Source organism: Mesoplodon mirus, assembly GCF_964341445.2.
Source record: "Mesoplodon mirus genome assembly, chromosome: 11".
Classification (NCBI taxonomy): domain Eukaryota; kingdom Metazoa; phylum Chordata; class Mammalia; order Artiodactyla; family Ziphiidae; genus Mesoplodon; species Mesoplodon mirus.
In genome coordinates, this window is record NC_138987.1 from 92,595,019 (window position 1) to 92,612,281 (window position 17,263).

At 48.3% G+C, this 17,263-nt stretch overlaps 1 protein-coding gene across 1 annotated transcript in view; it reads left to right on the forward strand.

Moving 5' to 3' along the window:
• GRIN2B (glutamate ionotropic receptor NMDA type subunit 2B) overlaps nt 1-11,747 on the forward strand; it is a gene marked incomplete at both ends in the record, with an annotated part of 298,387 nt that extends 286,640 nt beyond the window's left edge. Inside the window, 5 exons of the mRNA XM_082635335.1 lie at nt 2,074-2,234; nt 3,995-4,182; nt 6,985-7,223; nt 9,837-11,352; nt 11,383-11,747. Of these exons, the coding sequence (XP_082491461.1) occupies nt 2,074-2,234; nt 3,995-4,182; nt 6,985-7,223; nt 9,837-11,352; nt 11,383-11,747 (2,469 nt within the window). The remainder of the gene's footprint in view (nt 1-2,073; nt 2,235-3,994; nt 4,183-6,984; nt 7,224-9,836; nt 11,353-11,382) is intronic.
• Between the last annotated feature and the right edge of the window lie 5,516 nt (nt 11,748-17,263).

Here is a 17,263-nt window from a genome sequence, read left to right on the forward strand (position 1 = left end):
GGGGATACCTTTTTTCAAACATCTGAAGTGTTTTAATTGACAGTTCTATGCACAGCATTCCGTCTCGTCCAACAAAACATATCCCTGTTTACTTTAAACTTGTTATCTGCTGGGGACCATGAGGAATACTATTAATTAAGCCAACTGACTCCTGATAACATTAGCCATCACTGCTACTGTGGGACACTGAGCAAATTACTTGTCCTCCGTGGGCCTCTGTCTTCATTTGTAAAATGAAAGGTTTGGACTAGTTAACCTTGAGCGGCTCATCCAACTCTAAAATTCTTTGACCCTTTTATAGTGTCTTTATTCACTTAAAAATCACAACCTGTTTAAAAATAATTAAATAGAAACTCTTAATGGCAAAAAGCACCATGGTAAGTCAGAAAGTAGTGGTCTTTTGATGCATCTCAGATTACCTAACAAACACCACTGCATGATCTTACTTTTAACTATGGCCAACTTTAAGCAACAAAGATGGCATTTATGGTTTCTGGTGCCGTGACATTTTGTGGTCCATGAAATCCCCATATTCTGAGAAGCTCTTGAGTGTCTCAGGTCAAGGGAAGGAGAAAGGAGAATGGCTTGAAGCCCCGACAGCTCCAACGCTTCAGAGTACTCCTGAGTTAAATTTTCAAATGTATCTCCACGGTAAATGGTATAGTATTGAAACCAAGTGGACTTCAAATATCTAGATTGTCTTTCCTATACCAAGGCACAGCACATATGACCACATACTCTGGTCACATTCCATCTGATCATTGCTGTTCTAATAGAATGAGAAACTTAGAAAGTATGAAGTTTACTAGGGAATGCAGAATATAGACATGAATTTAAAATAATATAAGGAGTCTTCTTTGAGCACTTGCTGTGTGCAAGATGCTGTGCCATGCACTTCTTGTACATTGTATCATTTAATACACACAACAGTCTTGAAAAGTAGACATTATTGTCTCCTTATTATGTATGAGGAAATGATGCACGGAGAGCGCCTGTTACTTGCCCCACATCACACAGTAGTAAGTGGCAGAGCTGCTCTTCAGTCCATATCTCTCTCAATCTAGAGCTTCATGACTACATCAGAGACTAGCTCGCAGAACTTAACCAGCTCATTTAGAACGTAAATGAATTTGTAGTATTGATTATGATCTAAACCAAGAACACAGAGTACTGATGGGTCACTGTTGGGTAGGCTTGATGGAAGGAAGAACTCATAGAAAGTGCCCTGAAGAAATTGCTTTGAGTTACATGTTGAAGTGAAGGACATGAATTGGCCCGGGGAGAAAGGTGAGTTCATGCTGAGGGAACAGACTCTATGAGGCTGTGAAGGTACAAATGAATCAATTGTGTGTTCAGGAAGCAACATAAAGACTTGCTCATTGCAGGGCAATAGCCAGAAATAAAGCTGATGTCATAGGGGTGAAAATCCAAGAGATTTCACTTTGTGATGATGCTAAGCCCTGGTAATCCACACTCAGTTCTTAAACACGAGAGGGAACATAATTAAAATTGCATTTGCTTTTACAATTTATCCTACAACTCATGTAGGATAAATACGGGCTTTTAAAGCATCAAGCAAGGTCAAGAGAAAACTTCTTAGCAAAACATATTTGCTATCCAACAAGTGATTTTCAGGAGTATGATGTAGCTTGCCTCACTAAGGTCCTATAGCCTTGATAGTGCAATGAAGGGGCCTGGAAGCCGATTTCACACAATTTTCAGAAATAAAGGTAACCAGCCCACTGCAGTTAAGCTAATAGCACATTTCCATCATCCCTGGTTTTGTGCAGTGTGCATAAATGCGGCACACAGGTGTTACAGATACAAGTCAAGGGTGGGCAGATAGAAAGCTCTCAACAATGTGGAATAAATTGAGCTGAATTGAAGTTCACTTTCAGACAGCAATTGCTGCTCCTGAGTGAGGGCTAACGTATTTGGTGAACTCTTGTTTGTCCCTTCCATGATAAATCCACTAATGCTAACATAATATCTCTTCACATTTTTTGAAGTACTCATATTCTCTCTCTCTCTCTCTCTCTCTCTCTCTCTCTCTCTCTCTCTCTCTGTCTCCAGTTCCAGAGACCTAATGACTTCTCACCCCCTTTCCGCTTTGGCACTGTGCCCAACGGCAGCACGGAGAGGAATATTCGCAATAACTATGCGGAAATGCACGCCTACATGGGGAAGTTCAACCAGAGGGGTGTGGACGATGCTTTGCTCTCCCTGAAAACAGGGTAAGAACTGCTTCCAAGCTCAGAATCTTTGATACGTTGCTCACGTTTAGTAAACATACGTGGAATCAGATGTGCCATGCCTGGTGCCACACCATGTGAAAGCAAAGAAGGCTGCATTTGCTCTTTATGGATCTCCAAGTTAAAGTGACAGTGTGATTCAGGCCAGTGCACAGAGATTCCCGTGCTATTATTCACTTCTATGTATTTTTAATAAACTGTATTCTACTTGCATTAATGTAAACATGAAACAAGAATGTAATCGAAGTAGAAGTCAAAGGGGAGAGTCAAGGCTAAAGTTCACGCATTACACATGAAGTAAAGACCTGCTGACCAAAAGGTGAAAATGATGATTTTGGTGTCTTACAGACAGGGAGAAATAAACAATGAAAGGGTAAAAGTTTTTAGACAACACACAGTAAGAATGTGTTAACCAATCTCCAATCCCAACAAAACTGGCATTCTTTGCTCCAGCTCTGTAATCTCAGTTCGTTCACTAACAGGAGCTCTTGAACTGCAAATATGTTTGCTTGCATAATCTCAGCCACATTCATTCATTTGGCCTTCAGAAGCCACAGCTGCAGAGTAAGACAGACAATTGACCATGAGAGTTGGAATTTGAGGGTCCTGGGGCCTCATAGCTGATTTCCTGTGTGGTAGGTTAACTAGCAACACTTAGACCTCCTGGTGGCTCTGGTTCTGGAACAACCACCCTGTCTGATAAGACTCTGTCTTATCATTATGAAGTCAGAAGATGGGATTTGAGTTTGGTGTTGGACCACTCTGGGCAGTCTGGTCCCTGGTACAATCACAGCTGTCAATCAGAGCTTTGGCTTTTTGATGGACACCCCTCCTAAAGGATACTCACAGGCCTTTTGAAAAAATGTTCTGTGTCTAATCATGCCAGAAAGGGTTTCTTTTTCCTAAAGGAGGAGTAAAGCTGACTTAACTTGTAAAAGTGAAGAGGATGATGCCTGCCTTTCTTTCTTGCAGACCTCTCTATTACCTATATGAATATATCAATTTCTTCTTCTCCCTTTGATGTGTTTAAATACTGACCTATACCCTCCTGACCTTGCCCCTAGCTTTACCCCCTTCCCTCTATATTCTTTCCTTGAAAAGCACAGTATGTACAATGAGATTCTCATACGTTTGGGAATTTGAGACCTCTGAATTCCCCTGCATGCTGCATTGGCTTGTGGTTTCACACATTTGCTCTTGACACAAGCTTGTGCTGCCACCAGCCCCAATGACTCACCTCTCTCCTTGCGCTGCAAAACAGAGTATTGAAACCCTTCTGACTGCAGAAAAAGCATTGCCCATCTAGTACTACACGTCTACCTACACTTACCCGACTCTGGACGGTAATGAACGGAGAAATGAAAAATGGTGTATAAGTCTAACCCGTGCTCTTTGCTGTTATCATTGTGATGGTTCCTTTTCATTATTTCTGTTATTATTTTTATTGATTCCTTTTTACTCCTTCTCCTTTCAGACACAGCTTAGGAGTTGGCTTCAGGCCCAGCTTACATGCTCATCATTCCCAGCGGGAGGGAGAGAACTCCTCCTTTCAACCTGAAATCACACAAAGAACAGCCTGGGATTTAGGCTTCAGTTTCTGGCTGGGTTCCACCTTGAGCCTTACTTTGAGCCACTTCCCCCCCATAGTCTGCTGGAGCCCTACTGCTTCCTATTAATGACCCCATTGGTAGTTTTGTACTAAAATTCCTCCACTGGACTTTGTTTGTTTCTTTCTCGCACAGGAAACTGGATGCCTTCATCTACGATGCAGCAGTGCTGAACTACATGGCAGGCAGAGACGAAGGCTGCAAGCTGGTGACCATTGGCAGCGGAAAGGTCTTTGCTTCCACTGGTTATGGCATTGCCATCCAAAAGGATTCTGGATGGAAGCGCCAGGTGGACCTTGCTATCCTGCAGCTCTTCGGAGATGGTAAGTTAAAGAAAGGGACAGTGCCTATTTGGCCTCTTCCGATGGCCAGTCCGAAACATCAACCCTGCTTCCTTCCTCATCCCTCTAACCTCTGCATTTCCAAAAAAGCATTTCACAGTATACTAGGAGATTTGGAGGGTATATATTATTAGTTTCCTAACGCTTTCTAACAAAGTACCACAAACTGAGTGACTTAAACAACAGACATTTGGCCCAAGGTTCTGGAGGCCTGAACCCTAAGATCAAAGTGTTGGCTTTGGTTCCTAATGAGGCACTCGAGGGAGAATCCGCTCCATGCCTCTCCCCTAAGCTCATGGTGGTTTGCTGGCAATCTACAGCGTTCCTTGTCTTGTAGACGCATCACCCCTGCTCTGCCTTCCTGTTCACATGGCTTTCTCCCTGTGTGCATGTTTTCCCTCTGTACACGTCTGTGTCTGATTCCCTCCCTTTTTAAGGATACCAGTTACATTGGATTAGATCCCACTGTATCCAGGTGACCTCATCTTAACCAGTTACATCTGCAATTACCCTACTTCCAAATAAAGTCACATTTCAAGGTACTGGGAGTTAGGACTTCAACAAAGGAACTGCGGGGGGCAGTGGGGTGTGGTTATACAATCCAACCCAGGGTGAAATTTGGGGGAGAGGATTAGTCAGTCAAGGAGGTGTGTTTCAGGATTGCAGGGTATGATCAAACCCTCGGATAAAGTAAGAGGGGCTGGGATCAGAAGTTCCCCAAGCAGTCTTCTCACATGTGGCCAGAGCAGTGGATGAAATTTTAGAAAGGTCTCTGCTCTCCCTGGGCCCAGAGAAAGGGCAGAGAAATCCACACGTGGCCATCGGCTCATCCTTCCCTCTCCCATCTTGCTTCTCCCTCTGGAAGAGGTAGGAAGCAGGGCCAGGGTCCTCAGAGGCAGACACTGGAAGGCACTCACTCCCCAGAATGATTCTTGCAGCAGACTGAGCAGACAGCTTGCTTTGAGGAAACCTCATCTCCTGTTTCATTACACTCACGCCTTCCACATCCCTCTTCGCTTTATTGTCTAAAGCACCTACTCCTCCTGTTCGTCTCACAGAAGCTAATCCAGTTACAGATGAGCAGCCTGACTCTACTTGGCCTCACAGGCCATCAACCAAGCGGTTCCCTAAGTTCTGTCTGCAGAATCTTTGCTGTTAGGGATGCGAGAAGCAGCAGAAGAGCATAGGGAGATTGTCAGACTCTGGGTGAGGTCAGTTGTTCCCTAGTTAGGAAAATCAGAGTTTGATCCAAGAAATGAGTAAAAAGTGATTTGATTAACATTGGAAAGAGGAGGGGGTTCTAGGTGGAGTGTTACAAGCCATTTTGGTGTAAGAGTTTCTGTCATTGCAATGCAGCTGTCACTTACAGGCACTTAAAGGGGCCTCTATCCACGAGGAAGAGCAGCCGTAGAGACGATTTGCAGAAGTGGCCAGGGCTTCGGTCAGATTATTCAGACAAGGTTCACATTTTGAACCAAACTGGAACTATTGGAACAGGCAGTTTTCTTCATGAGGTTTTCAGATTTTCGCTTCTCTGGAATTAGATGCATTCTCGGGCATATGGTTTCTGTCATTTTCCTTTTGTCTACGATTTCTACCTTTCTAATTCCTGGTATCCACTGAAGTGGATCAAAGTTATTGTAACCTGGCATGACTTGAATTAAGCAAAACTTCCTTAAGCAGCGTTAAAAGGAGGCAGGTCTGAATTTCGTGGTCTAATTTTACTGTAGCTTCCTCCCTTTTACTTTGAATATTTATATTTTCAACAAGAGATCAGGAAGCCTGAGGGCCTCTAGGGAATCAATCAGTCTCTCTGCCGATATGTCTCTGTCTCTCCTCCCCCCACCCAATCTGCTTTACACATTTTTTTTTTTTTTTTGCGGTACACGGGCCTCTCACTGTTGTGGCCTCTCCTGTTGCGGAGCACAGGCTCCGGACGCGCAGGCTCAGCGGCCATGGCTCACGGGCCCAGCCGCTCCACGGCATGTGGGATCTTCCCGGACTGGGGCACAAACCCGTGTCCCCTGCATCGGCAGGCGGACTCTCAACCACTGCGCCACCAGGGAAGCCCTGCACATTTTTTGAGAGGAGTTTTCTGAATCGCTTGTTCAGTTATGTTGTTCCTCACTGTCTACAACAACAATAACAAAAAGCTCAAAGCGCTTTAGTCTGATACTCAGGCCCTCAGCGATCTTGCATCAACCTTTTGTATTCGGCTTCCTTTGTCTACGGTTACTCTGTTTGATTCGTTCTGCCTGCCTTTCCCAAATACGCCTCGTGATTTTCTACCTTCCTCCCCTTGACCATGCTATTTCTGCTGCCTGGAGTGCCTTTTTGTGCAATATAAATTAAAACTCAGCCATTCACCATGCCCACCTCCAAGTCCTACATTCCTCATGAAAACCCACTGGCCACCCATCTGCAAAATTACTCTCACTAATTCAAGCAGCTCTTGTGACCTGCATCTAGCTTGTCATACTGATTGTTTATATACCAGTTTACACTGGGTAGGTAATGGGGCACACAGGTAATGTCTCCTATCTTTGTGTCACTGGTGGTATCCCCATTATGTTTTCACTGAATACCTGAATACATTGATAAGTTCCTACATAACGGTATTTAATAAAATCACTAACTTTCTCTGTTGGTTTTCTTTCTTTATGTCTCCTTCTCTCTTTCTCTCTCATGTTTTCCTCTCCTTCCCCCAACACCCCTCTCACCCCCTCTCTCTACTCCTCCCCTCTCGCCTCTCTCTGCCTGTTCTCCTTCCCGCCCCGCCCCCAGGGGAGATGGAGGAGCTGGAAGCTCTGTGGCTCACGGGCATCTGCCACAATGAGAAGAATGAGGTCATGAGCAGCCAGCTGGACATTGACAACATGGCGGGCGTCTTCTACATGCTGGGGGCCGCCATGGCTCTCAGCCTCATCACCTTCATTTGCGAACACCTCTTCTATTGGCAGTTCAGGCACTGCTTTATGGGTGTGTGTTCTGGCAAGCCTGGCATGGTCTTCTCCATCAGCAGAGTAAGTGCTTTGATTTAGTTGCTTGGAGCTTGGGAAAGACAGCTCACTGTGCAGAGCACAGAGACCCAGGAGGGCACTAACTCCAGCCTGAGGCTGCTAAAGTGAGAAGCCACATCATGTACATTTCCCCAGGGGGGTGGGATGACATAATTTCAAGTGGCTCTAAAAACAGGTGATGCAGTTTTTCCTTCAAGAAACAGATTTCTGTGTGGGGTTTGGGCATTTGGTTCTCAATAAGAACTGGCAGATGTATCAAAATGAAACATTTGGCCTTTTCCCAGATGCCTTTCATCACCATTAGTTAATTCTGCAGCGGTTGGATTAATCATTTAATCCTCTTAAAAAATCACATTTCTATTTAGATCATGAAATATATCTCTCTTATTCTGACATCCAAAAGTATATTGTTGGTAATTTCACCATCCTGCTCTATGTTTTAACCATGTGTGAGTTTGGGGAGTTAAAGAGCTTAACAGGACCTTCAGAAATAAGTCCTGACCTATAAGACATTTGCATTCCAGAAACTGCCTTAATTGGAGCAAGAGTATAACTCAAGTTGTTCTTTATTTAGTTCTCTGCTATGTGTCTCATCCAAAGTGAGATTTTGAGCACAGTTTTGAATATGAACAGAGGGTCACAGGGAAGAGCTAAAAAACAAACAAAAAAAAGACTTCTTTCGAATTTGTTAATAAAGTTTTGGGATTCATTCATGAGAGGTGAACTCAAATGTCCTCTTCAAATAGAGGTCTAGGCTTCAGACATAAATAACCAACTTTGTCTCTAATGGAATTATATGAGAAAATGGAGTACTCATTAAATTGTTGCATCTTTTGATCATTTTTCTGTAGTATTTTAGTTGATAGAGAAAGTGTCCTCTCTGACTGTGAGTTGCTGCAGGCCATTCAGTTACCTGGGAGCAGGAGGTTGGGACTTGTGGGCCCTGAGCCACGTCGCACTGCGTGGCCCTTCCTGAGACCTCTCCAGAGAGGGGGATGGCAGCAGTGGGGGGAACCCCCATTTGTAGTCCCTCGACATAATCAATGGCTCTGTAGAGGAACAATGCATTTTCTCCTGGCCATAATCAAGAAGGGTTAGAAAGGAGGCCTGAGAAGGAAAGTAGAGGAACCTTCTCTTAAAGATCTCTTATCTCACTGCTGCCTTGGGGAAACTGAGGCTTATCATATGCAGATCTTCCTTCTTTCCCATTTAGCTGCCATTCTCCTTTCTAATCTTCTCTCCTCTCATCCCCCTCCAGTGGGACAACCCCTTTCCAAATTTATCCCCCCTTTCCAAATTTATCCCCCTAGTTTTAAAGATACAGTTCAAACAACCTCCTCTGCAGAGACCTTCCCTTGCCAGGCAGAAAAGTTCCAAATGTGTCCACCTTTCAAAGCAGGGAGCAAGAGATTGGCAGGAGGTTGGCCTGACTTTAGACTTGAGCCCAAGCCTTTCCCTCTCCTGGACAGTGCTCTTCAGGGCTCTGCACAAGGAGCCACACACAGGGAGTTCTCAGTCAATACTAATTTGTTAAGATATTAATTATTTATTATCAGAGTAACTGAGCGAGAAACGTTAAGGAGGAAACCAGGAGCTAAAGAGCGAATAAAGGAGAGGATTCTACAAGATTCTTTTATTTATTTTATTGAAGTACAGTTAATTTGCAGTGTTGTGTTAATTTCTGCTGCACAGCGAAGTGATTCAGTTATCCATATATATGCATTCTTTTTCCTAGTTTTTTTCCATTAGGGTTTATCACAGGCTACTGAATGTAGTTCCCTGTGCTCTACAGTAGGACCTTGTTGTTTAATCCATCCTATATATACTAGTTTGCATCTGCTAACCCCAAACTCCCAATCCATCCCTCCCCCACCTCCCTCTCCCCAGCAAGGGGATTCTTTATTCCTATCTAGTACTGGGATATCTGTCCCAGGTCCTTCCTGCCCCGGTATAGGGCACAACAGGAGAAAAATCCCTCTTTGACCCCAGGGCTGCCTGATTGTCTCTGTGAATTTGGTTCACGCTTGGCTCAAGAAGAGAATTGCTCAGCTGTGATTTGGTGACCAAAATCCTAAAAGCTGCTCAGAGTTTGTCAGAGCCGGGAAAGAGTGGCAGTTGTGAGCACCTGGGCTCCGCTGTGCTTTACTGCCAGCCAAGGGTGACCAGCCAGGGCCGAAAAGCCCCAGCATCTGTAGAGCATTGCTACTGATTTCCAGAAGGCTGACAATAATTTTTGCTATCAGTCGATATCATGGCCTCATTTTTGAGACACAAAAACCTCAGCACGGAAAGGAAAATCAATTCGAGTCAGTAGTGGAGTTGAGGCAAGAATGTCCTGTCTTGCAAGTCGAATCCATTTGCTCGAGTCACTCGGTGTAGCCATGTCCCCTCTGGATCGCCAGGCCGCCAGCTCGTGATGCGACTTGCAAAATGCAGGGGGATGAGGCAGGCAAGCTTCTAGCCGTATGTTTCTGTGAGTGTGTAAGACCATCTCTTTCAGGTCTTCTCTGACTTTTCTCATCCACTGGGGCAGTCAGTGGTGGGTTGGTTGGGGGGTGCTCTTTATGGTCACTTCCTGCCTCGTCGGAGACCTAACCGGTCCCATCCTCCCTCCAGGGTATCTACAGCTGCATCCACGGGGTGGCCATCGAGGAGCGCCAATCCGTGATGAATTCCCCCACCGCGACCATGAACAACACACACTCCAACATCCTGCGTCTGCTCCGCACGGCCAAGAACATGGCCAACCTGTCCGGCGTGAACGGCTCCCCACAGAGCGCCCTGGACTTCATCCGCCGCGAGTCGTCCGTCTACGACATCTCCGAGCACCGCCGCAGCTTCACGCACTCGGACTGCAAATCCTACAACAACCCGCCCTGCGAGGAGAACCTCTTCAGCGACTACATCAGCGAGGTGGAGAGGACTTTCGGCAACCTGCAGCTGAAGGACAGCAACGCGTACCAGGACCCCCACCACCGGCCGCACAGCATCGGCAGCACCAGCTCCATCGACGGGCTCTACGACTGTGACAACCCGCCCTTCACCACGCAGCCCAGGTCCCTCGGCAAGAAGCCCCTGGACATCGGCCTCCCCTCCTCCAAGCACAGCCAGCTCAGCGACCTGTACGGCAAGTTCTCGTTCAAGAGCGACCGCTACGGCGGCCACGACGACCTGATCCGCTCCGACGTGTCGGACATCTCCACGCATACGGTCACCTACGGCAACATCGAGGGCAACGCAGCCAAGAGGCGGAAGCAGCAGTACAAGGACAGCCTGAAGAAGCGGCCGGCCTCGGCCAAGTCCCGCCGCGAGTTCGACGAGATCGAGCTGGCCTACCGCCGCCGGCCGCCCCGCTCCCCCGACCACAAGCGCTACTTCAGGGACAAGGAGGGGCTGCGGGACTTCTACCTGGACCAGTTCCGCACCAAGGAGACCTCGCCGCACTGGGAGCACGTGGACCTGACCGACATCTACAAGGAGCGCGGCGAGGACTTCAAGCGCGACTCGGTCGGCGGAGGAGGGCCCTGCACCAACCGGTCGCACCTCAAGCACGGGCCGGGTGACAAGCACGGCGGAGTCGGCGGGGTCCCGGCCCCCTGGGAGAAGAACCTGACCAGCGTGGACTGGGAGGAACGCTCCGGGGGCAACTTCTGCCGCAGCTGCCCGTCCAAGCTGCACAACTACTCGAGCACGGTGGCCGGGCAGAACTCGGGCCGGCAGGCGTGCATCCGCTGCGAGGCGTGCAAGAAGGCCGGCAACCTGTACGACATCAGCGAGGACAACTCCCTGCAGGAGCTGGACCAGCCGGCCGCGCCGGTGGCCGTGACGTCCAGCGCGTCCGCCGCCAAGTACCCCCAGAGCCCGACCAACTCCAAGGCGCAGAAGAAGACCCGGAACAAGCTGCGGCGCCAGCACTCCTACGACACCTTCGTGGACCTGCAGAAGGAGGAGGCCGCCCTGGCCCCGCGCAGCGTGAGCCTGAAAGACAAGGGCCGCTTCCTGGACGGCAGTCCCTACGCGCACATGTTTGAGATGCCGGCGGGCGAGAGCGCTTTCGGCAACGGCAAGGCGGCGGCGCCGGCCGCGGGACATCACCACCACGGCAACCATGGCAACCCCGGCGGCGGCGGCGGCGGCGGCGGCGGCGGCGGCGGCAGCGGCGGCGGCGGCGGCGGCGGCAGCTACATGCTCAGCAAGTCGCTCTACCCCGACCGGGTCACGCAGAACCCTTTCATCCCCACTTTCGGGGACGACCAGTGCTTGCTCCACGGCAGCAAATCCTACTTCTTCAGGCAGCCCACGGTGGCAGGGGTGCCGAAGGCCAGGCCGGACTTCCGTGCCCTTGTCACCAACAAGCCGGTGGTGTCGGCCCTGCACGGGGCTGTACCAGGCCGTTTCCAGAAAGACATCTGTATAGGGAACCAGTCCAATCCCTGTGTGCCTAACAACAAAAACCCCAGGGCTTTCAATGGCTCCAGCAATGGGCATGTGTATGAGAAACTGTCTAGTATTGAGTCTGATGTCTGAGTGAGGGAAGAGAGAGGCGAAGGTGGGTACGGGAGGGTCGGGGCTGTGGACGTGTGGTGCGCATGTCACAGAGGGTGACGGGGGTGAACTTGGTTCCCATTTGCTCCTTTCTTGTCGTTTTCATTTATTTATGGGATCCTGGAGTTCTGATTCCTTCTGAGGGCGACCCTGGTGACCAGAACCATCTCTGCTCCCTTTCCAGCCCCCTCCTCCTTCCCGGTCTGTCCATCCTTCCAGTTCCCAGTTCTCGCGAGAGGATACGGTGGGCTCGCTCAGCCGGCGAGGGCGGAGTGGTTGAAGGAAGTGGCCCCACGCGAGCTTCCTCCTAGCGTGGAAGGACTCTTTGCCACCCACTTCGAGTGAAGCACGGAGAAGCGGGAGGAGGCCACGGGAGCGCAGGATAGCACTCCCCGAACTGATCTTTACGTTTAGGTGAGGAAGCAAAAGTGCCCCAATAAGCTCCTTTAGCATACTGCCTGTGAATGAAAAGAGGCTTTTGCTAAATTCTTGTTGCTTAGATGGCGTGTGTTTGGGGATCGTGCGCCAAGCAGAGGGTGGGAAGCCACGTGTGTTTCTATATAAGCCAAAAAAAAAAAAGAAAAGTTTGCTTCAATTCCATGAGACTTAACTGGTAGTGAACTGGAATGAAAGGTCATTGGCGGATGATGGAAGGTACATCAGAGCAGTGTTTCATGGTGCATTAGAGGCAAGGAAGGAGGGACTGCGTGTGCATGTGTGTTGATATACACTTGCACACGTGTTGTCTATACACGCCTGTCATCAGGCCTTTTCACGCGGAGAAGGCAGCCTTGACTCATAGTGTTGTTTCTTTTAATATCCCTAAGCACCGGGCTTGTTTTGGCTTATATACAAACAGAGATGGTCCTGTGTTACCTGAATTTTGGCTGTCTCTCCCCTTCACCCTTCCCAAATGAAGAGAATGGAAGTTCTTGATGGAGAAGTTCCTGTGGTCTAGACAAAAACGTGGGTGAACAATCCTACATGGGCAACGTACAAAAATAATTCCTCCGTGGTTGCCAATACATTCCACCAGTTTTGGCCAAGAACTTTCCAGGAAGGCTAAAGGGAAGTAGAAGCAACCAGGATTCTTTTGGCCCATACCTGAGGGCAGAAGATTGTACAGAGCTCGTCTGAGCTTTTTAGACCCTCAGCTGGCCAGTTTGTGGGGAGGAGCTAAGTAAGGCTTTGAAGGACAGGGGGGTCCTTTATGGTCGGGTAAGTGAGAGAGGGGGATGTTTTCAATGCTTTGATCCCTTCTTACTTAACCTGGAGCTGGGAGAGCAGGCTTGTTACCCCCCCTGAATTGGCCACAACCGACATGGAACAGCCAGTGAAGAGGCATGAGCTTGCTCCATGAGTACAGCTCGGGAAACAGTGGAGGGAAGGGAAAGCGGTTCGGAAGTGGGGACGGGAGGCGAGAAGGGACTCCCCCGCTACCCCACTGGGTCTGGCTCCCTGAGGATTTGACGCTGAACCCAGTGTGGACACTCTCTGTAGAAACCCCTCCACCCTCCTGCAACACCTCCTTCCCCTCCCAGATTGTACCAGTCAAGAATAAAAAAAATATATATATATATATATATATATACATATAAAACTCCAGGTATGAGGGCACTGGCAGACGTGATACCCCCTTCACTCGCAGTTGGAAACGAATACTTGTCACTGCCAGTCCTGAAACTTGGGGTAGGCGTGTTCCGTGGGTCAGTTCCACTGTCCTGCCATCCTCCCCTTACCCGGGATGGCAGCCAAAGAGCCAGGTCAGTGTGGAAGCTTGGCTGCAGGATCTCCATGTTGCACACAGGACACATAAACCAGAAAGGTGCTCATCCTCCTCTGGAAGGAAGCTGCCATGTCTCTTCAAGTCCCACCCGCCCCGACTCACCACCCTTCCTCACCCCCCAGCCCTTGACTGCCGCCCCCGCTCTCCTCCTTGGTTTTTACCTCAGTATCTTTCATTTTCAAGCCAACCGAAGGCCTTGTAAAGCTTTGTTTTCTTTCTAAAACAAACCTGGGGGCAAGGGGCTGAACCTCTCACAGATTTGGAGAGAGGAGCACGGAGTGCTTTACCTTAGATTCAAGGAAGGACTTGGAGAGAGAGGACAGAGGGCGTGAGACGTCTCCAGGAGGACGAAGGCGAAGGGCCGTCAAACATTCTTCGCCCCGACTCGGTCCCGGGTCAGGGGCTCCTCCCTCACTCTTCCTCTTACCTCATCCCTTTCAAATAAAAAAACCAAACCAACTAACCTAGCGAACAGCAATCTAGAACAAAGGGGGCTCTGTCGTCTCCGCTGGTGACAGAAATCAAGATGGTGTTTATTTCATATGTAAATATTTTGTTTTCTAATTAATTTTGTATAGATAAAGTGTTCTCTCGTGAGTATTCAGGGTGTTGGCCAGAGGGAGCGGGGTCGGGATGGGAATGAAGGGAGAAGAAGTGTTTTGTTACGGGGTTTCGTTTTCCATTTCGGGGGAATTGTTTTGTATGGCTTTCGCTTCAGGGTGTCCGGAGAACCATGAATGGGAATGGAGGCCACCGTGGTGACTAAGCCGGGGCAGGGCTGTGTGTTCCACCTCCCACCTCACCAGTCTTCTCACTGGCCTGCGAGAAGTAGTCACGCCTGTCGGCCTGGGCTTGACGTCGGGTCCAGTTTGGCTCCAGGCAAACTGCAGGCCCAGCTCCTATCTTCCAGGTAGACCGTAGATCACCAGCATCCGTGCAAAGTCAAGCTGGTGGCGCCATATCTTCCCTGTCGGCACCGAGGGTGGGAAAGATTCCCCAAAGGGCTTAAACCAGAATTGAGGTCAAATCAACCCTGAGCTGAGCTTCAGGAAGCTCAGTCTTAAGAAATCTCCCCACAGCCCCCTCTAATGTTTTAACAAGCACCTCAGTCACTCTGACTCTTTTCTTCCTACTGCCTGGGCTCCAGCCCTCTCCCCGGCCCCCTCCATTCCTCCTTAGAGATCAGCACTGCAAACACGCCCAGAAAATTCCCACGAGGTCTCCTTTCTTGAAGCATGTGCTGCCTGGTTACAGGGAGGTGGCCCTGGATACATGTCTTACAAATGTGCATGCTTTTCCAGAAGATATTACCGGCTCTGCTCAAAGCTCAGTGGCCAAAGGATTCTCTTAGAAAGGTCTCAGAAGTTGGGTTTAGAGGTAGAAGGGTGAGCACAGGAGGGACAGTGCCAGTGTGACTTTATATTTGCCTTGTCCTTGCTTCTGACATCAGGAAGGTGCTATTTGCCTCGAGCCAGGTATTCAGAACCTGACCTTGGGTTAACCAGACAAGTAGAATTTCTTTCACTGGACCCTTGGCTTTGGGAAGGGTGGCAGCCTCTCTCTCTTTTCCACCAGATGAAATGTCCAAATCCATTTAGCTGAGATACTACATTACATTTTTGTCCTGTCCTGCCATCACCAAAAGCTGTCAGCTGGGTAGTTCCATTTCTCTAAACCCCTCTTTGGACCCCGTTGGTCACTTCTCTTCAACTGAATGTATGAACTGAAACCAAATAAGATATTCATGGCCTGCTCAAGAAAGCTTAAAGAGAGGAAGGCTGAGCCATGCCAAGTTCGAGGTATGAACTTAATTGCAAAATAAGAAGCCAGGAAAAATGCATGAGGATGAATTCAGCTATCAGCCCCCTCTCTTCCACAGATGGGTCTGGACGAAGACCCAGTCTGTCCAAACTGTGAGATTCCACAGACATCCTTGGGAGCGCTCATGGTTCCGACTTTCTTCGGAGTCCGTGCTTTCCATCTTTCGTGTCCTCTATCTTTCCCTTCCACTGTGGAAGTGAGTCGCTGGGTGTGGTCCTATATCACTCCTTTCGGTGGCCATGCTTAAATCTCAGCATTTCTACCAACTTCAGGTAATCTGACCCTTGAATTTGCCTGAGTCAAGAGTGTGCACACCCTTCAGAGGGACGCATGTACAGTGGATCTTGTCATTTCAAAGTATGTCACTGTGTTTCTTCAGCCAGAACGCGGGAGACGTCCTTGATATGGATTCCCCTCTGCTGGCCACAGCCATATTGTGACTGAGGGAGAAAAAAAAGCCCAAATGATCCCATTAAATGTCGGTGGTGTCAGTGCTGCCAAAACGCATGTGTAACGTGATGAAATAGGAGTCGTCTAGAAAATTAAGGGAATATCACCCACCCAGTCTTCCATGGCCATCAGAAGTTGCCCAAGGGTGAATTCTCTGCATGGGAGGTGAAGAAACTGTGTTACCAAAACGCAGCGTGCTGGTCACCTGCACATCTCATTTAAGAACTAGGGTTTCTTGGGGGGTTTTGTTTGTTGTTTGTTTTTTGGTTTGGTTTTTACTTAGTTCAAGATTTAGGGACAGCATAACCAGATTGTTTGGGCAATAAGCTTTGGAAAAAGCTATTCCAGAACTCACTTTATTCCTTTAATTCCCATCTCTTCAAAAAAGCCCTGTCGCTGCTTGACACCCTGTGCGTGTCTGTTTGGTGTGTTAGGAATGATTCAGATGTGTGCATAAATGACGCAGCTGCAGTGCAATGGATGGACGCGTTAGGCATTTCTCGGTGTTGTGGCCATACCTTCTGTGCTGTCTGAGCCCAAAGCCATATAAGGAATGTGCGCTCAGTAGACTGCCAGATACTTTGGTGGAGCGTTTCATTCTTCACTTGAGTGTCAAGAGATTCTCCTTCCTGTCGAAGGAACTCTTTATGGGTGAGAAGCAGCTCAAGGTAGACAGTTACCCTGGAATGGGTCTGGCCGTACAAATGGCATATGGTCCATGGTGTGGCTTCAGAGGTCCTGAGAAGACCTTTCCTTTTTATTCCCCATCCCACTCCAACTACTGGCTTCCCACACAGAATGATTCCTTTAGCCCTGAGCTGCTCATCTGTCATTTAAATGAAAATCATCCCAGGAAGCGTGCCCTATTAAGCCATATTAGAAATTTAGACATTGAAACACCTAACTTACATTAGGGTTCTCATTTCTTTTCCTGGAAATAAAGTGACGGTACAGGAGAAGAGGGAGAGTACAAAGAACGCTAAGAGTAACAGAGTAAGGAGGAAAGACACAGGTTCTAGAGGATAAAGACATTTAAAACATCTCATCCTTCTCCTGCTTTTAGTTAAGGCTCATGTGACACAGGACTAGGACTCCCAGCTGGGAATTATTTTCAATAAGCAGCCACATGAGTGTGTAGTTTATGAATTTCTAACATCTGTACCTTGTAGGACAGGTTAAGGGCTTTGACTCCTTCTGTAGAAAATGGAAGACTGATGTTTCGCCTCTGGTACAAGTTACTGAGTAGACAACTGGAAAGATCAAATTATGATAATAAATAGTTACTGTCGTCTGTCCTCTGTCCGAGTTCAATTAATCTTCCAGTGTAGCTGGGTCATTCTGTGTTCTCCACTTCCCCACCTCCACAGGGGGTCTTGGGTGACCCCAACACACACTAATGGAAGCTACTGGACTACCAGGTACAACTTAACGGTGGGCAGTT